At 51.8% G+C, this 22187-nt stretch overlaps 1 protein-coding gene across 2 annotated transcripts in view; it reads left to right on the forward strand.

The window, feature by feature from the left end:
* Positions 1-22187, forward strand: part of ERCC6 (ERCC excision repair 6, chromatin remodeling factor) — an 80308-nt gene that overhangs the window by 52357 nt on the left and 5764 nt on the right. For both annotated transcript variants that reach the window (XM_036265419.1, XM_036265420.1), the window contains 8 exons: positions 6420-6590; positions 7061-7237; positions 11585-11701; positions 16909-17004; positions 19602-19817; positions 20238-20348; positions 20731-20850; positions 21461-21555. In XM_036265419.1, coding sequence (XP_036121312.1) covers positions 6420-6590; positions 7061-7237; positions 11585-11701; positions 16909-17004; positions 19602-19817; positions 20238-20348; positions 20731-20850; positions 21461-21555 — 1103 coding nt within the window. The remainder of the gene's footprint in view (positions 1-6419; positions 6591-7060; positions 7238-11584; positions 11702-16908; positions 17005-19601; positions 19818-20237; positions 20349-20730; positions 20851-21460; positions 21556-22187) is intronic.

Raw genomic sequence — 22187 nt, forward strand, 5'->3', positions numbered from 1 at the left:
ACATAAAATTTTGAAATTTTTGCATTTAGAGAACATATTAAATAAATAATTCTAAATGGGGTGCATTTATTCTTCTTCTTCCCTAAATAGCCTTTTAGCTTCCTACCTCTCTCACCATTTTATCTTATATTATCTTTGCTAATATTATCTTTGACAGCATAATTGAGAATTATCAAATAAACACCCAGCAACCATGCAAAAAAAAATATGTGGTTAATATTTTCAATCAAACGATTCAACCAGATAAAGACATTTTTAGTCTTTTGAATCTCCTTCAGTGATCAGTTGAAATCTACTTAATAGGAATCAAAGATTTTCCCTTTCTCATTATGTTTTGTGATCATTTTTTTCTAACATAGAGAAACTTAATATGTAAGTCAATTAGTATTTATTTGTTGAATAATTATAAACATGATGTCCAGGTTTTTGATGCTGTTAGGGCTCCCAAAAATGGGTAGGTTGTTTTTAATTGACCTTGAAAAGCTAACCATTTTGTTGGGGTAGGAAATACCTGAAAAGATAACAGAAGGCAGTTTTGTGATACTTAGGCCGTAACTCACAGTGGGTGAGTGACACAGCATCTTGAACTCTGCTGTCAAGTGTATTTACTTATCGAGGACCCTTTCTTCAGTTTGTTGGAAGGTGTGTAATGAGAAGTTCCTTGCCTGTGTTCTGAAGCAGTTGTCGCTTTCCGTGTGTCCCAGCTTATTCTTCTGTGTGGGATATAGTAATTCTGGGGAACGCTTTAGACAGTTCAGGGCTTTGTCTCATTTTGATCATTTCATGGCAGTTAGACGCTTAAGAGTGAGACATACAGTGGCGGAAAGGTGTAAAGCGTAGATTTGTGATGACTGGACCAGGGTTGGAATCTTGGATCTGCCATTTTATAGCTTTTGTGACCTTGAGCAGGTCCGCTTCTATGAGCTAACCATGGGATTATGGAATGGGATTTTTTTTTAGTACTTTTGTGAGGATTCGTTGTGTTACTCTGTGTGCATGAAAAGCTTACATTTACTCAGGGACTTTTTACTATTGGAAACAAAAAATAGTGTAGGCCTCTATCTCACTTGTGGAGAAAGAAAAAAATGCTCTGCATTTCTGATTGATTCCATATAAATACATAAAAAATGTTCATGGTCATTTATGCATAGACTTTCTTTTCTCATGTCCAGACATTTGGCCTCAAATGAAAACAGTGAAATATAATTTAAAATTCTTTTTGTGTACTACAAGGTGTGATTAGAGAACAAACTACACAAAAACATGGGTATCTGATAAAACTGGCCGTCAGTTCTGGGAGAGTCCTGTTTTCTGCAACACTGGAGTAAAGAGACGTGGCTTTTTAAGAAGCTGGAAGGGAGTGAAAATGTAACAAATAAAAGAGACGGGCCACACGGTCCCTCAAGCATCCTAAATATTTCAGACCCATTCCAAGTACACAAGTTGTTATTACGCAAAGTGATGTAACTCCTGTTAACTTTGGAGACGGTATATTCACCTGATACAAGAAATGATAGATGCTATGCTTGGTTTGTGAGGTATGTTGTAAAATTATGTTGCTGGAGCCCTTTTTTCTTCATTGTCAGCACAAATCCTTGTTTATTAAAGATTTAGCTTGAAGGAAATTTTAATTAATTACAGGTGCAGTAAATCCTGCCTGGGAAGCTGCCACGCGGTGTTTGCCGTGAATGGCCTTCATGTGCCTGTGCTCCCCCCCGCCCCCCCTGCCTGACAGTGTGATTTATGGCTCTTGTTTCCACCCGGCCACTGTCTGCCCTCCAGGAGCGATTGGTCTCCTGAGCCTCCGCAGTAACAGCGGCACTCGCGCGGACATCTCTTAATGACAGCGGCACTGCATTCAGTAAGTCAGGCTAATTGCAGATGTACCCTATTAATTGCAAAAACTAGGAGAGAGGTTACATATTTTACAAGCTTTTAATTTGAAACCGCCCGAGATAATTTGTCTTAAGTATTTGGATAGAGACGTCCATAATATTCAACAATTCACCATTATTGAAACTCCAGTCCAAGCAGTCACAGAGTTCTGTGATGGAATCGGGTGAAAGCGGATAGTCAGAGGGTCTTTGCCAGTATCTGTTGAGTATGCGGAGGTCATCTTTTCAGTGGGGTCATTTCCAAATTTTTCTTATTCTTTTTATATAAGTGTCTTCTTAATTCTTATTCATCATTATACATCTTTAGCTAACATTACAGAATTTAGAAAATAAACTTTAATCCTTAAACACAAAAGCAGTCAGCCTTGGTTCCAGGGGTCTATATTTGAGAGGCCTGGAGGCTCCTTGGTGTCACGTGGTGACGTGATGTCCAGAACTGAGTTCCGGGTGGCAGTCCTTGGGGTCAGTGGCACGAGCGTGGGGGTTCTGACCCGGCGGTCAGGAACTGAGAGTCTACATTGCAGGGTTTGGCAGTGACCCCGTGGAGATGTTATAATGAGAGAGGTCATTAACTTCTGCTGTATTTAGACCCCAGTTACAGTTGTTTTCACCTGCCTTTTCTCTCTGTGCACACAAGACTTTGTGCCTGGAGTACAGTGGGGCCTGGAACATTCCAGTTTCCGTTTGCTATTGTCTGTCTCGTGCCCGACCTGCGTGACTTCCAGCAGCCAGACTCTCCATGGAAAATTTACCTTTGGAGGAAGTGCTGAAGTCACCACTGCTCCGAGAAGCTCTGGGACGGGAGGGGCGGTGCTCGAAGTAGAGCAGTACCTCTGGACAGCAGGCTGCCCCCCGACGCAGCGCGGGCCCTGGGGGGGACTGCACCCATCTGAGGCAGGGAGCAGGGCGTGGTTGGTTCCGTAGCCTTCGGTGTGGTGCTGTGCAGGCACTGAACACTGACCAGGAGGATGGCAAAACAGCAGCGTCGTGTTCACGCTCTCACCTGTCGAACCTGTGACAGACACCGGTGTCAGTCCCCTGCAGCAGTGCCAGGCTCGGCGCTGGCGTGTGACGGCACATGAGCACGCGTCCTGCACAGCACTGTGGTTGTGCTGCGTGAGCTGTTGTAGCGGGGACCTGACGTTCACATGCGTCCAGTCCTGTAAGTCTTGCCAGTTTTCATTTATAAAGCAATGGATCTTTAATGTGTTAGGTCTGTCAGTTTTGAAAACAGCATTTTGCTAGCTTTATAATGATTTGGAATGTGTTCTATCTTCTTTATATTTTAGAACAGTTTAAATAACAGAATCAATTCCTAGTCCACCCGCGAAACCCTTTGGGTGTGGCAGGCTTAGGTACGAGGAGCATGAATCTTTTCCAAGTTCTTCGGTACTGGTCCGGTTGGGCTGTCTCGCTTTTCTTGGGTCCGTTTCGTGGTTTATTTTTTCGCAGTGGCCTTCTGCCAGATGCGCGGGTTTCTGCGTCGGGCTGCACGGGGCCTTGTGCCCCTGCAGCCGGGTGACTCCTCGCAGTTCTCAGGCTGTGCCTCGCGTGGTGGCTGAGCTGACGTCACAGGTGTGTCTGACCTTTTCAAAGAATTGTTCTGTTGTTCGCTTTATCATTTCTGCCAGGTTTTTTTCTTTAAAATTTACTAATTTTGTTTTTATCTTGTTAAGCCTCATTTTCCTGTTTTGGCAGATGACCCGACCGAGGGTGATTGCAGCCTGTCCGCGGAGGGGGCAGGACAGCTCCGGGCTGCAGCGCCCTGCGCAGCTCGTCAGGGAGCGTGGTCCTCAGAGCCTCGTGTTTTCTAAGCTTGTTCTCTCCAGTTCTCTCTTCTGATCTGTCACACTCGGAGAGGCCGTGGGTGTGCCCTCTGTCATTGTAGCGCCGGGGGCTTTGCTCTTGTGTCTTGCAGTGCGATTTTGGTAGGGAAAGGTTGGCGGCCCTTCTCTATGTTGTCTTCTTTAAATATAAAATCCCTCGTTTTTTTGTTCGTTTCTTTTTGTCTGATATTTTATTTCTTACCCTGTCCTGGTTTGGTGTGCATTTCCTTGGCGAGTCTTTGCTGATCCCCGTCGTCCCAGCGTTCAGAGCCGGCCAGTGGGTCTCACGCGGCCAGGAGGTGGCTGCTCGCCCCATGGACGGCTCGCGCCCGCCGTCACGTGCGACCCCTGCGTGCTCCGGTCTTTCTTCCCCCACGTGGTTTGCTAGCTCTGTGATCTGATTCTTTTTTCATATTTACGCCAGAGAGCAACTGTGAATAAGAAGTGGACATAAATGGTTTACAAGTGTGTTTCTGCCTATTTTTCTTTTGTGGTTAAGAATGAAACTGTTACCTGTGCCCTGTTCCACCCTTGGACGGGGTGAGATTTTTAGTACACTTTTATTTTCCCTGGTTCTCACTCTGGGTTTTGTTAAACTAAACTGGAACTATAATGACACTTGAAAATATATCCCTTTTTATATTTTAGATCCTTTTTTAACAGTTTCATTAGTATTTAAAAGTGTTTTAAATATATTCTTAATTGTTTTAATAATTCAGTTTAAGAACTAGATACATGTAATTTTTTCCTTGAATTATTTTTCTCTATAGTAAAGTGAGAGGCGGTGCGCATAGTACCGAGTCAGTGCCAGCTTTAGAGTGGCCTCCTTTCTGCACTCAGACCCTGCTCTACCTTGTCAGCTTTGTGGCCCGACACAGTGTTTGTGTCTGAGCCCCAGTCTCCTCATCCCCGTCCCTCCGAGTCGCCTTGAGCACCGCCTTGAGCACCCTCGTCCGGGAGGCCTGCTGGCCGCTGCACGTGTGCTCTCAGCGGCTGGGCCCTGCGCGGGCCGCGTGTCGCCGGCTGTCGAGCCCATCTCTCGCTGCCTTGTGTTCTGTCCTCGCCGTCAGAGGTGCAGTCTGTCTGTCCTCTCGAATATGGCTGTCCTTCGATCGACGCGGAGTCCAGGTCACTGCCTTGTGTTCTGTCCTCGCCGTCAGAGGTGCAGTCTGTCTGTCCTCTCGAGTATGGCTGTCCTTCGATCGACGCGGAGTCCAGGTCACTGCCTTGTGTTCTGTCCTCGCCGTCAGAGGTGCAGTCTGTCTGTCCTCTCGAGTATGGCTGTCCTTCGATCGACGCGGAGTCCAGGTCACTGCCTTGTGTTCTGTCCTCGCCGTCAGAGGTGCAGTCTGTCTGTCCTCTCGAGCATGGCTGTCCTTCGGACCGACGCGGAGTCCAGGTCACTGCTTTGTGTTCTGTCCTCGCCGTCAGAGGTGCAGTCTGTCTGTCCTCTCGAGTATGGCTGTCCTTCGGACCGACGCGGAGTCCAGGTCACTGCTTTGTGTTCTGTCCTCGCCGTCAGAGGTGCAGTCTGTCTGTCCTCTCGAGCATGGCTGTCCTTCGATCGACGCGGAGTCCAGGTCACTGCTTTCCCCTGGCTTTACGGGGAATGTTCCTGTTTTCTGAGATTTTTAATGTTGCGTTAAAGATGTTCAACACAGGTAGAGTGTTTTCTCTGAAGGGAATCTTTTCTTGTTTTCACTAGAACAACAGTGTTTTCTGTTACTTTTCTTTATTTTGGAATTCAGACAGCTAGTAGGCACCGGCCTCGGTCTAGTCTCTTCAGCGTCCGCCTGGCACTCAGATGTTTGCTCGTAGACGCCAGTCTCCCCAGAATTTCCTCTACCATTTCTGAATTATTATTATTATTTTTTAGTCCTCACCTGAAGACCCTTTTCCATTGATTTTTCAGAGTAGGAAGGAGGGAGGGGGGAGAGAGAGAAACATCGGTGTGAGAGACAGACATTGACTGGCTGCCTCCTGCACGACCCCGACCAGGGCCGGGAACCAAACCGCAGCTGAGGTCCGAGCCCTTGACCCGAATCAGACCCGCGACCCTGTGGTCCGCAGGCGGGCGCTCTAACCATTGAGCCAAACTGGCCACGGATCTACCGTTGTTTTGTTTGTTTGTTTTTATTGTTGACAGTATTACAGATGCCCCCCAACCTCCCTCCCTTTTTCCCCCTCCTCCCAGCCCCTGCCCCCCCCCATGCCTTCACCATTTTATACGAATGATTACTTTTATATCCTTTCTACTCTGTCGTCCTGGAATTCATGTTATAAATTGTTTGAGCTCCTGGAGTTGTTTTTCTTGTCGCCTTGGCTTTTCTCTTATTTTCTTACTGTTATATTAAAATAAATCACTTGTCATCGACCTCGTTTTAAGTTTAATGGATTGACGCAAATGATGTTTCGGAAAAATAAAAGTTGAGTAAGTGTTTGTATGTTGTAACTTTTTGTGGTCTTCTTTTGCACCCCCCCCCCAATTGTGGATATATTCGTGTTTCTAGTTACAGGTAAATGAAACATGCAGGGACCTCCCATTGCGGATAATGTACAATTACAGTTGTATGTATTATGTTTGTATACATATTTATAATGTACTTTGGATCACATCATGATTGCCTGATTGTCGTTTTAAGAGTGATGTTTATTTAACTTATTTAAAACTAGCTTTTCCATTTTATCATAATTTTAGGAGAAACTAATTCGAGATATTGCTCATTGTCATGGAATTTTGATCACTTCTTACTCCTACATTCGACTGATGCAAGATGATATCAGCAGGCATGACTGGCACTATGTGATCTTGGATGAAGGTCACAAAATCCGAAATCCAAATGCTGCCATCACCCTTGCTTGCAAGCAGGTATGACCCCTTCACATGCGAGATTTCTAGATAGGTAATCGTATGTACTTGATGATAAGCACCCTGATTTTAGCAACACGCTTACTGAATCTTTCCTCGTGGCTTTGCATAAGGAATTTGAAATATATAGTTTGCCTTAATGCAGAAAGTTCTTTATTCTTGCTGTTAATCATGTCTCTTAAAATTCTAATTGTTCATATTACTTAATGTCTCTTATAGGGATCGGTTGTTAAAATGTAACCAAAGCTAACTCAAATCCATAGTATTCAGCTTGAACAATAAGAAAAAAATCTTCCCTTATGTAATTGGAGAATTAAAATTACATAAAATGTCTTTTATGTTTTGGAGAAGACCAAAATGATACGTAAATATGTTAAATAACAAGATTGAGTGGAAGTGTTTTGGGTAGGGTTGGTGATCATCTGTTAAAAGCTGAATGTAATAAGAAAATATTTTTTTTCCCAAAATAGTTCCGCACCCCTCACCGTGTCATCTTGTCTGGCTCGCCGATGCAAAATAACCTCCGAGAGCTGTGGTCGCTCTTCGACTTTGTCTTCCCCGGGAAGCTGGGCACGTTACCTGTGTTCATGGAGCAGTTCTCGGTCCCCATCACCATGGGGGGGTATTCCAACGCCTCCCCAGTGCAGGTGACACTTTAGTATTTCAGTGTGTTAATGTTATACTTCGTAGCCAAGTCATTCAGAAATAAGGGAAAGGGCCAAGCCTATAAATTGGTATCGGATAAAACTTACGAAATTATGTTTGCTTGATAGCTCCTATTTTTCCAGGTGAATTTTGAAAAATCTTGTAAAATACTCAAGAGCAGTCAGAAATTCTGAAACAAAAGTAAATCAGTATGGACAGCATATAATTTAGTGCAAATTGGGGTAGTGCGTCTCATAAAGTAGTATAAAGTCTCAGAAAAGGGGACAGCAGAGAGAGTGTCAGGGAAGACTTCATGAGAAGGGTGTCCCTTATCCTGATGCTGGGAACATGGGCGGAGAAGAACATGGACATTAGAGTAAGGCAGCAGCCACATGGGGCCGGGGACAGCGCAGACACACTGGACTGGACGGATTCTTGTGGGGCTGGGGCAGGCCCAGGACGGCCGTGGGTTCTGGCAGTGGGAGCAGAAAGGGGGCAGCAGCACTCCAGCAAGGAAGGGCCACCGAGTCGTCTGAGCGGGAGACTGCAGGAGGGCTGTTCTCAGGGTCGCTTGGCTGCAGGTGTGTGAAGGGGAGGCTGGCACGGCGGGCCCTGCAGGAGTCGCTGGGGGGTGGGGGGAGGGCGACCTGGACCTGGACGGCGGTCCTGAGGAATAAGGTGGAGAGCAGGCCCTGGTGGCAGTTTTTTAGGCAGAACAACTGAGAGGTGGAGGCTGGTCAGACAAAGACAGGGGGATAGGAGGAGGTGAGCTGCTGCCGCTGACCCCTGAGGCTGTGGGCCTGAGTGGCTGTGGCACGGGGTGGTCACAGGCAGGGTCATCGGAACGGGACTCCGACGTGAGGGCGGCTCCATCCCTGGTGAGAGCAGGGTCTCTGCACAGCCCTCGTGGGACCGGCGCCCTCAGGTCATGACAGCCACAAAGAAAGCCTTTCACCAAAGAGACATGCATATGTTTGAAATACTTAATTAGAAACAGAGTTTTAGACCTTTAAAGTTAGAGCACAGTCAACAACAATTTTATACCTTTTATGTTTTGAGATTGAATGATTTTTAACTTTTGTGAGGGCAGTCTTCTTCCACTGAATCCCTATTCTTCATTTATGGTGTTTTTTTGTGGGGTTTTTTTGGAAATAATTTCAAATTTAACAAAGTTGCAAGAATCATAGAACTATCTACTCTTCACTCAGATTGACGAGTTGTTAGCATTTTGCTGGAGTTTTGCTACATTCACTTGGACTTGCCTCCTCCCTCCCCCGCCTCTCTGCACACAGACGTGTGTGTTTCCGAGTCTTGAGAGCACGTTGCAGTGATGCCCGTTCCTCCAAGTCCCTCCAAGTCCCTCCGTGTGCTGAAGAACAAGGACGTTTCTGACAGCCACAGCACGGACATTAGACTTGGGAGGGAATTTAACGTTGATATAATTTGTTATCTAAAGTATAAAGTAAAGTATGTTTTTGCAGTTCTGGTAGTATCTATGTCTCTTTAGTCCCCTTTAATCTGGGACAGTTTCTCGGATTTTTCTTATGCCTTTTGATGACCTTGACACATGCTGTTGGTTTACCCTTGTTGGTGGTATTACTTGGTAGTGGTCTGATCACTTGGGTGAGGTGGTATTTGCCAGATTTCTAAAATCTGGAGTTACCCCTTCTCCTGTGGAATTAATAAGTCACTTGTGGGGAATTACTTGGAGACCATGTAATAGTGTCTGTTTCTTCCATGAAGTTCTTGTTTGAGCAGTTTGTGTGCTGACCTTTATTCCTTGTTAGATTCTAAGGGCGTTGGGAACAGAGGTGTTTTTATTTGCTCCTTTCTGGGTAGGTCCATGGCTGCCACGCAGATGCCTGCTGTGTCAGGCAGGCTGAAGCAGTGGGGATGGCTAGTAGCCAGCATCTTCCGTTGACTGATTTCCCCAGTGCATCGGGGTGCGCAGGGGAAGTGGTCCCCCCGATCACAGCACAGGCTGTGAGGGCTGTGACCATGTCAGAGCATGTGGGCGTCAGGAAAGACTTCCTGGGATGGCCTGACGCGCGAGGACCTCACAGGCTGGGGACGGTGAGGGGAAGAAAAGTAACTACCAAAATAGGGCTGTTTCTGGGGTTTCTATGTTAAACTCGTGTAGAAACATTCAGAGCTGAAAGGAACCTGAAGAGTCATCTAGTCGGATGGCTTATTTCATGCTCAAGGTTACTGAGACTCAGTATTTTGGTGGCTTGCCCAAGGTCACTTAGCTCTGGATGAAGCAGAGCTGGGGAGTGGCTGTCACTCTCCTTGTCAGAAGTAGGAAGGGAGCATGGGCATGCTCAGCTAGGTGTCCGCCTTCCCAGCACCGGGAGGGTTTCTGGTCTTTCCTGCTCCCCCAGCCCTGCTGTCTTCCTCGGGCGTAGTCGGGTCTGACAAACAGGCCCAGACCTTTTCCTTGTAAGCTCACCACAGTGGCCAGGAAGCAGGGGAGCCCTGCCGAGGGGTGGGCCAGAGAACAGAAGGAGTGGCCAGCCCGCTCACGAGCCCAGCCCCGGTGCCCTGCATCCCCCCTCGCTCACGCGGTCTTCTGGAGCAGAGGAATGTGAGCGGAGGCAACGGTGTGAGGACAGTTTAGCCGAACACACTGTCTGTGATGTTAGGAAGAATTTAAACAAGTGCTTGCTTCCTTGGTGGACTATAATGTGTTGTTAAATTCTGAATTTAATGATCTCTGCATGATAGCCCATAATATGTACCTGATCATCCTAAATGTAATTTTAATCAATGTCTGAATGATATTGAGCGTTTTTATTGTCTGCTATTCCAAGTAAAACCTATTATATGTGTACACACTCATATACACATAAGATAAATATACATACATGTATACATATTTGATGTGTTCTTAGGATCTTTAAAATGTTTTCTTTTTTTACCATGTTAATTTTTAACATGAATTTTTCTGTATTATGATCAACCTCTCATTCATTTTGCAGCTACTTTTCTTAAATTTAAACTTTGCAAATTTGTTTTCTTCCATTAAATAGTATTTTACTAGCTTGTTAAGCCTATTGAGATTTTTTTTAATATCAATAATGTATTGAATTCTTTGCTCGCCTTTAAATGAATTGTGGAGAGAGTGGTTTTCTGTGCTGTGGGCCTTGTTTTCTTGCATGCAGTTAACACCCCCTCACGTGGCCACGCTGTGTGACAGAGCATGTGCTCCAGTTGAGACTCAGTGACCCTTCATCTCTGGGGGCACGTGGCTTGTCTTGAACTCACTCTGCGAGGTCTCCGAGGGCGGTGACGGCGTGTCCGGCTGCCTCCGCTGCTGCAGCCCCCGCCCGGCTTTGGTCTTCAGCTTGAGAGTAGCTGTTCCTTGTAGCTTTGGGAGCACATGGGACTATAAACACAGGTTTGTTTGAAAGCAGTGTTTTCCCTAGAGGGTGGTTGAGAACCATATACATCTCTACTTTGGGGTTAACTATACAGTGGTAGTTAAAGCAAAGAATCGAAGAGAACTAGGGTACAGAGTATTGAAGAGGACGGAGGCCCAGCGTAAGAGAGGACGGCCCCAGCGCGTAGGGGGGGACGGGGCCCCCAGCGCGTAGGGGGGGACGGGCCCCCCAGCGCGTAGGGGGGGATGGCGGCCCCCAGCGCGTAGGGGGGGACGGGCCCCCCAGCGCGTAGGGGGGGATGGCGGCCCCCAGCGCGTAGGGGGGGACGGGCCCCCAGCGCGTAGGGGGGGACGGCGGCCCCCAGCGCGTAGGGGGGGACGGGCCCCCCAGCGCCATAGGGGGGGACGGGCCCGCCAGCGCCGTAGTGGGGGACGGGCCCGCCAGCGCCGTAGGGGGGGACGGCCCCCAGCGCGTAGGGGGGGGATGGGCCCGCCAGCGCCGTAGGGGAGGACGGGCCCCCCAGCGCCATAGGGGGGGACGGGCCCGCCAGCGCGTAGTGGGGGACGGGCCCCCCCAGCGCCATAGGGGGGGACGGGCCCGCCAGCGCCGTAGTGGGGGACGGGCCCGCCAGCGCCGTAGGGGGGGACGGCCCCCAGCGCGTAGGGGGGGGATGGGCCCGCCAGCGCCGTAGGGGAGGACTGAAGAGGACTAGGGGACAGAAGTACCAGCTGTGCTTTGTGTGTACATTTCGGTTAATAAGGTTTTTTGCCGATACTGGTATGAAATCTCCTACCTCCTGGAGCATATCAACTTATATTAATTTTTCCAACCCATTTTCCACCTAATTTTGTATAATCATTGGTCATTCTTTAGAAAATTATTTTTTTAATCATTGGAATCAGTTGGGGGGTAAGAACAAATGAATTTCTTAAACATACAGTAATTGTTTCTTTTTTTGTCTCACTGAAGGTTAAAACTGCTTATAAGTGTGCGTGTGTCTTACGAGATACCATAAATCCATACCTTCTTCGGAGAATGAAGTCAGATGTCAAAATGAGCCTTTCTTTACCGGATAAAAACGAACAGGTCTGTAAATCCAGGAGTCACCAAAACATGGCTAAAGCCCAGCTGCACCTGGCCATCCACTCTGCTTTTCATATGCTGAACCGCAAGGCCTGCAGGTGTGGTCGCAGGTGGGCGGGGCAGCTGGTGCGTGTCCGTGTGCACCCGGCTGTGACAGGTGGCGCGGGGCAGGCTGGTGCGTGTCCGTGTGCACCCGGCTGTGACAGGTGGCGCGGGGCAGGCTGGTGCGTGTCCGTGTGCACCCGGCTGTGACAGGTGCGGCGGGGCAGGCTGGTGCGTGTCCGTGTGCACCCGGCTGTGACAGGTGCGGCGGGGCAGGCTGGTGCGTGTCCGTGTGCACCCGGCTGTGACAGGTGGCGCGGGGCAGGCTGGTGCGTGTCCGTGTGCACCCGGCTGTGACAGGTGGGGCGGGGCAGGCTGGTGCGTGTCCGTGTGCACCCGGCTGTGACAGGTGCGGCGGGGCAGGCTGGTGCGTGTCCGTGTGCACCCGGCTGTGACAGGTGGCGCGGGGCAGGCTGGTGCGTGTCCGTGTGCACCCGGCTGTGACAGGTGGCGCGGGGCAGGCTGGTGCGTGTCCGTGTGCACCCGGCTGTGACAGGTGCGGCGGGGCAGGCTGGTGCGTGTCCGTGTGCACCCGGCTGTGACAGGTGGCGCGGGGCAGGCTGGTGCGTGTCCGTGTGCACCCGGCTGTGACAGGTGGGGCGGGGCAGGCTGGTGCGTGTCCGTGTGCATCCGGCTGTGACAGGTGCGGTGGCCATGGCGATGCCCTCAGCATGACACTTCCTCTAGTGCCCGGGCTTCGATCTCTTGTGAGCCCATGGATTCTCGCGGCTGGTCTTTCTAAACCGTATTTCCCTCAAGTCCCCAATTCATTCCTGCTACAAGTTGTGTGAGGTGCTGAGCACATGCCTGGGAGTTAGCAGTGGACGAAACAAACGCTGTTCTCACAGAACTCACACTCATTCCCGAGTGTGAGTCACAGATCGATACTTCCGATGGCAGGTGGGGACAAGGGTGGAGATCAGAACGAGTCTGGTACGTGGGTGAAGAGGGCAAGGATTTGGGGAAGCGGAGGCTTTTACAAGGGATGGTCAGAAAACACCTCTTGATAAACTGCCATTCGAGCAGTGGGTAAAGAAAGTGACGGAGGGAGTCACAGGGACTTGGAGGAAGGGTACCCTGCGCGGATGGGGGGTGTAGAAAGGACTTGGAGGAAGGGCACCCTGCGCGGATGGGGGGGCTGTAGAAAGGACTTGGAGGAAGGGCACCCTGCGCGGATGGGGGGGGTGTAGAAAGGACTTGGAGGAAGGGCACCCTGCGCGGACGCGGGGTGGGGGTTGTATGGAGGAAGGGCACCCTGCGCGGATGGGGGGGGTGTAGAAAGGACTTGGAGGAAGGGCACCGTGCGTGGATGGGGGGGGTGTAGAAAGGACTTGGAGGAAGGGCACCCTGCGCGGATGGGGGGTCGTGTAGAAAGGACTTGGAGGAAGGGCACCCTGCGCGGATGGGGGGTCGTGTAGAAAGGACTTGGAGGAAGGGCACCGTGCGTGGATGGGGGTCGTGTAGAAAGGACTTGGAGGAAGGGCACCCTGCGCGGATGGGGGGGGTGTAGAAAGGACTTGGAGGAAGGGCACCCTGCGCGGATGGGGGGTCGTGTAGAAAGGACTTGGAGGAAGGGCACCCTGCGCGGATGGGGGGTCGTGTAGAAAGGACTTGGAGGAAGGGCACCGTGCGCGGATGGGGGTTCGTGTAGAAAGGACTTGGAGGAAGGGCACCGTGTGCGGATGGGGGGTCGTGTAGAAAGGACTTGGAGGAAGGGCACCCTGCGTGGATGGGGGGTCGTGTAGAAAGGACTTGGAGGAAGGGCACCCTGCGTGGATGGGGGGTCGTGTAGAAAGGACTTGGAGGAAGGGCACCGTGCGCGGATGGGGGTTCGTGTAGAAAGGACTTGGAGGAAGGGCACCGTGCGCGGATGGGGGGTCGTGTAGAAAGGACTTGGAGGAAGGGCACCGTGCGCGGATGGGGGGTCGTGTAGAAAGGACTTGGAGGAAGGGCACCGTGCGCGGATGGGGGTTCGTGTAGAAAGGACTTGGAGGAAGGGCACCCTGCGCGGATGGGGGTTCGTGTAGAAAGGACTTGGAGGAAGGGCACCGTGCGCGGATGGGGGGTCGTGTAGAAAGGACTTGGAGGAAGGGCACCCTGCGCGGATGGGGGGTCGTGTAGAAAGGACTTGGAGGAAGGGCACCCTGCGCGGATGGGGGGGGTGTAGAAAGGACTTGGAGGAAGGGCACCCTGCGCGGATGGGGGGTCGTGTAGAAAGGACTTGGAGGAAGGGCACCCTGCGCGGATGGGGGGTCGTGTAGAAAGGACTTGGAGGAAGGGCACCGTGCGTGGATGGGGGTTCGTGTAGAAAGGACTTGGAGGAAGGGCACCGTGCGCGGATGGGGGGTCGTGTAGAAAGGACTTGGAGGAAGGGCACCCTGCGTGGATGGGGGGTCGTGTAGAAAGGACTTGGAGGAAGGGCACCGTGCGTGGATGGGGGTTCGTGTAGAAAGGACTTGGAGGAAGGGCACCGTGCGTGGATGGGGGTTCGTGTAGAAAGGACTTGGAGGAAGGGCACTGTGTGCGGATGGGGGGTCGTGTAGAAAGGACTTGGAGGAAGGGCACCCTGCGCGGATGGGGGGGGCGTGTAGAAAGGACTTGGAGGAAGGGCACCCTGCGCGGATGGGGGGGGCGTGTAGAAAGGACTTGGAGGAAGGGCACCCTGCGCGGATGGGGGGGGTGTAGAAAGGACTTGGAGGAAGGGCACCGTGCGCGGATGGGGGGTCGTGTAGAAAGGACTTGGAGGAAGGGCACCCTGCGCGGATGGGGGTTCGTGTAGAAAGGACTTGGAGGAAGGGCACCGTGCGTGGATGGGGGGTCGTGTAGAAAGGACTTGGAGGAAGGGCACCGTGTGCGGATGGGGGGTCGTGTAGAAAGGACTTGGAGGAAGGGCACCCTGCGCGGATGGGGGGGGCGTGTAGAAAGGACTTGGAGGAAGGGCACCCTGCGCGGATGGGGGTTCGTGTAGAAAGGACTTGGAGGAAGGGCACCGTGCGTGGATGGGGGTTCGTGTAGAAAGGACTTGGAGGAAGGGCACCGTGTGCGGATGGGGGGTCGTGTAGAAAGGACTTGGAGGAAGGGCACCCGTGCGCGGATGGGGGGGTCGTGTAGAAAGGACTTGGAGGAAGGGCACCCGTGCGCCGATGGGGGGGTCGTGTAGAAAGGACTTGGAGGAAGGGCACCCTGCGCGGATGGGGGGGGCGTGTAGAAAGGACTTGGAGGAAGGGCACCCTGCGCGGATGGGGGGGGCGTGTAGAAAGGACTTGGAGGAAGGGCACCGTGCGCGGATGGGGGGTCGTGTAGAAAGGACTTGGAGGAAGGGCACCGTGCGCGGATGGGGGGGTCGTGTAGAAAGGACTTGGAGGAAGGGCACCGTGCGCGGATGGGGGGTCGTGTAGAAAGGACTTGGAGGAAGGGCACCGTGCGCGGATGGGGGGTCGTGTAGAAAGGACTTGGAGGAAGGGCACCGTGTGCGGATGGGGGGTCGTGTAGAAAGGACTTGGAGGAAGGGCACCCTGCGCGGATGGGGGTTCGTGTAGAAAGGACTTGGAGGAAGGGCACCGTGCGTGGATGGGGGTTCGTGTAGAAAGGACTTGGAGGAAGGGCACCGTGCGCGGATGGGGGGTCGTGTAGAAAGGACTTGGAGGAAGGGTACAGTGCGCGGATGGGGGGGTCGTGTAGAAGGACTTGGAGGAAGGGCACCGTGCGCGGATGGGGGGTCGTGTATAGAAGGACTTGGAGGAAGGGCACCGTGCGCGGATGGGGGGTCGTGTAGAAAGGACTTGGAGGAAGGGCACCGTGCGCGGATGGGGGGTCGTGTAGAAAGGACTTGGAGGAAGGGCACCCTGCGCGGATGCAGGGGGGTTGTGTAGAAAGGCCAGAGGTGGATCAGGGGAAGGAATCAGGAGGCCCTGGGACCATTGTGTTTGGGGGACTAGGAGGCGGTTAGTGACCTCACCCATCCCCGTTTAGGTGGAACCAGCGGGAGCCCCCGCACGCTGGGTTCCTGAGCCAGGAGAAAGCAAGGACGTGGAGGTGGCGGTCGCATGTGATGCGGTGCGGGAGCGTCCCCTCAGGTTTCAGAGAGTCTGGGTGCAGCTCTGTCCTGAGGATGATGAGAGGGTTTCAGACCCGATAGAAAGGTGAAAGGTTGCTCTGGACCCCACAGGAGCCTCTTCCTGGGAGAATTAAGGAAAATAAGCTGAGGCAGCTACAGAAGATAATTTCAGGAGTGAAAATGAGAGACTCACGCCTGATAGCTTCTCCACCTTCAAGCTGTGAGGTGGCGGAGGTGGGCTGGAGGGAAGGGGAGAAGAGCAGAGAGGCAGAGAACGTGGAGGGTGGAGTCATTGCCCCAGTGGGTGGGGAGGGGCCCTGCCAGGGGCAGGCAGGGACGTGGGCCTCTCCCGGAGGTGGGCCTGTCCCAGAGGCTGGCAGGGACGTGGGCCTGCCCGGAGGCTGGCGGGGATGTGGGCCTGTCCCAGAGGCTGGCGGGGACGTGGGCCTGTCCCGGAGGTGGGCCTGCCCGGAGGCTGGCGGGGATGTGGGCCTGTCCCGGAGGCTGGCAGGGACGTGGGCCTGCCCGGAGGCTGGCGGGGACGTGGGCCTGTCCCAGAGGCTGGCGGGGACGTGGGCCTGTCCCGGAGGCTGGCGGGGACGTGGGCCTCTCCCGGAGGTGGGCCTGTCCCCAAGCCTAGGGGCATTGCAGAGCAGCGAAGGCCCTGTGTCAGTTGGCTGGAGCGCAGTGTGACCCAGGACGGGGTGGTGAGCCCCGGCCAGCACTTGGTGGCTAGGCTGGAAGACTGTCTGCTCCTGGTCCTGAACTTTCCTGTGAGCAGAAGCCAGTCTCCAGGGACTTTCAGAACAGTAGGGTGGGGACCAAGAGGTGGACAGACGACAGGAACGGGGGCTCTCGAGAGGAGGCAGCTACACTTGTGTAGCTCTGAGATTGGCTTCAATTTGTTTCTTGAACAGGTCACATTGTTAAAATGGTGTACGTTGTGCTGTTATGATTAGGAAGTGTCATTGATATTTTAATTATTTTATACTGTTAAAATGATTTTTGAAATTATAGTTTCTCTGTTTTTTGTTTCTTTCCTCCCCCATAGGTCTTATTTTGCCGTCTTACAGATGAGCAACATAAAGTCTACCAAACTTTCATTGATTCCAAAGAAGTTTACAGAATTCTCAATGGAGAGCTGCAGGTCAGTGAAATGGCAGGAGCCACAGAGTGTAGGGAAGTGGGGAAGGAGAGGAACAGTGGTCCGTACGGCTCAGCAGTCAGAGCCTTGGCCTGCTTACCCAAGGGTTGTGGGTTTAATTCCTGGTCAAGGGCATGTACCTGGGTTGCAGGTTCGAGCCCCGGCCCTGGCTGGGCTCCTGGGACAGGGTCTGTGATGACAGGTCCTTCGGGACTACTGACCCCACGCAGAACGCAGCGAAGCCACCTCGGCCTGCTGGGGGCGGGCAGGCATGTGGAGGGAGAATCATCGTTACAACATTTTCTGTAACATTTTAGTTATTGCCAGTACTGAGCGATCCGTAGGTAAATGTCTGTTCAGTAAGTGTACATAGGTTTATAATGAGCATTTAAGTCTCAAGCTTCATGTAAACTATTCAACATGTTTGTGTTTCAGGATCTTAGGTTGTGAATTGTGCTTTACTTACTTGACATGTAAGACTTTCTTAGTCCTTGGTCTGTCCTCATGGGAGGCACAGCTGAGTAGCATGGTGCACTACAAGGTGCAGGCTCTCCCGCTGACCCAGGGAGAGACGCAGACAGGACGCAGGTGACGGGCCACCTGTGCTGCGCCGCGTCTGCCTGCTCCCCGTCGGGGTGACGCAGACAGGACGCAGGTGACGGGCCACCTGTGCTGCGCCGCGTCTGCCTGCTCCCCGTCGGGGTGACGCAGACAGGACGCAGGTGACGGGCCACCTGTGCTGCGCCGCGTCTGCCTGCTCCCTGTCGGGGTGACGCAGACAGGACGCAGGTGACGGGCCACCTGTGCTGCGCCGCGTCTGCCTGCTCCCCGTCAGGGTGACGCAGACAGGACGCAGGTGACGGGCCACCTGTGCTGCGCCGCATCTGCCTGCTCCCTGTCAGGCCTTTGCAGTTCTTTAACCATCTCTTATGGTTTCTTGTTTTGTCTTCTGTTGGAGGTTTGAATTATTCGCATTTATTCTTCTCTCCTGAACCTTCTCTTCTCTTCATGGGCCTCCCAGTGGTGAAGCTTCAGCCGGACGAGACCACTGTCCCAGAGGCTGGCAGGGACGTGGGCCTGCCCGGAGGCTGGCGGGGATGTGGGCCTGTTCAATTTGTTTCTTGAACAGGTCACATTGTTAAAATGGTGTACGTTGTGCTGTTATGATTAGGAAGTGTCACAGGGCACAGCCACGCGTCATTTACATTTTCTAGTTGTCACATTAAAAACGATAAACATGGTGAAATCCATTTTTATAATAGATTTTATTTAGCCTGATACATCCTAAATGCTTTAATATGTAATCAATAATTATTGAGATATTTTACTCTTTTTTTGTAGTAAGTCTTCAAAATTGGGTACAGTTGACCCTTAATGGGTTGAAGTGCCAGCACCTCACTCCCACAATAAAAAAATCTGTTTTTAACTTTTGACACCTCAAAAACTTAACTATAGTTGTCTTTTGGTATCTGAGGGACCTTGGTTCTAGGACCCCTGCAGGTATAAAACCCACGATGCTCAAGCCCTTAGATAAAACGGCAGAACGATGCTCAGTCGGCCCTGTGCCTGCGGGATTCCCAGCCTCAGACGAAACGCCGTGGAGTCCCTGGATGCCGAGCCTGAGGATACGTGGGGCTGACTGTGTTACTGGAAACGTTCGCATATAAGAAGGCCCTCCCAGCAGACTGCTGTGGGAGGGTCTGCCGTGTTTTCCACTCATGGCTCATCTCGCTTTGGACTGGCCACACCTCGTGCTTAGCGGCCTGTGGGCCTCGTGACCGCTGTGTGGACAGCACAGGTCTGGGGAGGAAAGATGGGTCACAGCTGCCTCTGGGGAGTGTTGACAGCTCCTGATTTATTCAGATCTTTTACAGTGTCTCCGCCTAACTGTTGTTTACTGGTCACAGCTATCTTAATTGTTGGTAACTGGCTTAATTTATGATGTGTCCTTTTTCTGCTGAGCGTGTGTACTGGTGGGCTTGATGTGTCGGGCTCTGGGAGCTGTGGCGAGCCCTCCTGCTGGGCATGGCAGGCAGGACTGTCCCGCAGGCTTCTCCACTTGTGTTTTCCATGTACATGTCTTTCTGATAAAATACTAATGTAAAGGTAAGTTGAACTTCAACCTCTAACTCATGTTAAATTACAGAGCTTTTAGTGAGGTACTTAGGAGTACCTTTAAATGCCTTTGCTAAGTCACATAACTGATTTCTGCAAGTTTGGATGGGCATGCCGTTTTTATTTATATTTAAAAGATGAGTCAGTTTTATATATCACATTTTCTAACACTGTGAGCTGCATGCATACCTATTTTTCTAGTGAGGGGAAAGTAAATTATCAGTCATTGAATATGACCCCTGTAGACAGTTGGGTCCAGTAGAATTTTCTGTTTGTGGAGAACTTGCCCCATCAGGAAAAGAGGATGACAGAGGCGGATGATTTCCTCCAGCTGCCAGTACGCTGTGATTGGGGAGGAAGCTGAGAAGCTGCTGGAGAATTTCTTCTTCATCTGCTGCATGCAGACAGCCTCCTCCCCTTCACTCCTGAGTGTACAGGAGTCGACATGAAGTAATTTTAGTGCACATAATTCTTTTATACCGTAGATTTTCTCTGGACTCACAACCCTAAGAAAAATCTGCAACCACCCTGATCTCTTTTCTGGAGGCCCCAGGACCCCCACAGGCAGCTCTGACCACGGAGCGGAGGAAGGCCAGTTTGGATTCTGGAGGCGATCCGGGAAGATGATCGTGGTGGAGGCCCTGCTGAGGCTCTGGCAGCGGCAGGGCCAGCGGGTGCTGCTGTTCTCCCAGTCGAGGCAGGTGAGGCGCGGCGCGTGCCGGGCGCAGGTCGGTCCTTACGCTTGAGACCATCCATTCAGAGTGTGGGGCGTGGTCTGAAGGGGTGATTCCAACGGCAGATGCACCTGCCGGCTCTCTGTGGGAGCTCGGATCTTTCTCCAGGCAGGGCGCCCAGAAGTGGGCTTTTTAAAAAGGTTCGTTTGCCCTGTGAGTCTGGGATGTGGGCAAGTTTGGGCCTGGACTCAAATAAATGCCCAGCTGTTTACAAGCTTGTAAGAAGTATCAGCAAGGAATACTGCAAATACTCTTGTGGCAATTATATGTATCTACCTCAAAGCAAGAAACCCTTTTAGTTTGACTGTTGGGAAGGTGAGACTGTTCACACAAGTGTTAAGCGCTCATGGGAGCTGTACTTGATTTGCAAACTCACCCCCCAAACAGATGTTGGACATACTCGAAGTGTTCCTCAGAGCCCAGAAGTATACCTATCTCAAAATGGACGGTACCACCACAATAGCTTCCAGACAGCCACTGATTGCAAGATACAACGAGGTAACAGGTGCCCAGCGGTGGAGCGAGACGGTGCTGCTGTCTGCGGGGCAGGAGCTCCCGCGCCCCGCGCAGTGCTTGTCTGGGTGGGGCAGTGGGGAGGGCTTTCTGCTTGTTAACTCGATGCGTTTCTGAATCACTGATGTGTGTGTGTGTTTAAAATTATTACTGTGTGTATATTTTTTCTTGAAAGCCCAACTTTACAGGTATTACTGATGCTCATATTGAGAGTGGGAACTGTGAGGCGGCACCCTGACTGACCGGAGTCGGGACATAGCCCACTCCTTGGGTCGGGGGTCTCCATGTGTAGAATGTGGAAGGGCAGAGGTGAGGACTTCCGTCTGGTCTTAAACGTGCAGCTCAGTGTTGTCTGTCTGACCTCTAGGATACGTCCATATTCGTGTTTCTTCTGACCACTCGGGTGGGCGGCCTCGGAGTCAACCTGACGGGGGCAAACAGAGTCATCATTTATGACCCCGACTGGAACCCAAGCACAGACACACAGGTCTGTCTACTTTTGAAAAGGCGGATGTTGGTGACACAGTTGATCCTTGAACAACACCAGTTTGAACTGCACGGTCCACTTATGTGTGAAATACACTGAATGTAGTTCGTCATCTTGATGATTTTCTCAGTGACATTTTCTTTTCTTGAGCTTACTTTGTGGTGAGAATAGAGTATATAATACATACAACGTAAGATGTGTTTCCTGACTGTTCATGCTGTGGGAAGCTTCCAGTCGATGTAGTAGTCAGGTTTGGCAGAATGCAGGTTTTCCGCGGATTCCGACTGCGGGGTCGGTGCGCTGTCCAAGGTCGGCTGCACTGAAAGGCTAGCGTTTGGAAGTGTCCTCAGAGCTCGTGTCAGCTCAGCCTCATCCTGCTGCTGCCTCGGCCTCAGAGTGACAGGGACATCCTGCCGCCCGTTCATGGTGCCCGTCACCGGGTCTGGGTGGAGTGTGTGCCTGCAGACGCACAGTGGGCTTCCGCAGAGACCAGCCTCCTAGTCCCTTGCCTGGCTGTCTTCCTGAACAGGCCTCAGCTGCGCTCAGGGAGGGAAGGGGCTCAGCCCGCCGGGGCTCGGGCACCTCGCTGAGCTGTGCCCCTCTGCCGCAGGCCCGGGAACGCGCGTGGCGGATAGGCCAGACGAAGCAGGTGACGGTGTACAGGCTGCTGACGGCGGGCACCATCGAGGAGAAGATCTACCACCGGTCAGTGCGCCGGCTGCCCCTGCGCCTGCCCTGCGCCTGCCCTGCGCCTGCCGGCCGAGGACGCCGTGCCGGGGCAGCCGGGTTTCTAATAAAGCAGCGTTTCAAATAGTCTTTCCACCTTCAAGCAATAGTTCCTATAACTTGAGGGATAATGTGGTTTTCTAAAATTTTATTTTGTTTTTATATTTTTTCTTACTAAAGCCTATTTTAGTTTTTTAAAATGGCTTATTGTAAGTTTTTTAAAAATGTCTTTGAACATGGTCGTTTTTCCACCTTATTAAACTTTAAGGACTGCTTATGTTTAAACTTTATATTGTATTTGAGAGAACTGTTCGCGCCTACCATGTAGTGTGCCATCTTTTTTCGGAAGAATTGTAAGAAGTGACACAGTTGGAATGCTGACATGTTGGTGTTATCAGCATGTAGTATGGTCAGCGGGTGCTCTGTTGGCCTTGGCTCAGATGCCCCAGAGAGAGGTTGCCTGGGACCCCTGTTTCCTCCTCCATCTTTGTGAAGAGGAGGGATTTGGGCAGGGATGACTTCAGCAGCAGAATGGAGATACTGCTGACTTCTCCCCCCGCCGGAGACTGCCAAGCACATCCCCCCCAGGGGGAGGCCGCTCTCCCCACCAG

Source organism: Molossus molossus, unplaced genomic scaffold, assembly GCF_014108415.1.
Source record: "Molossus molossus isolate mMolMol1 unplaced genomic scaffold, mMolMol1.p scaffold_m16_p_17, whole genome shotgun sequence".
In the NCBI taxonomy this organism is placed as follows: Eukaryota; Metazoa; Chordata; class Mammalia; order Chiroptera; family Molossidae; genus Molossus; species Molossus molossus.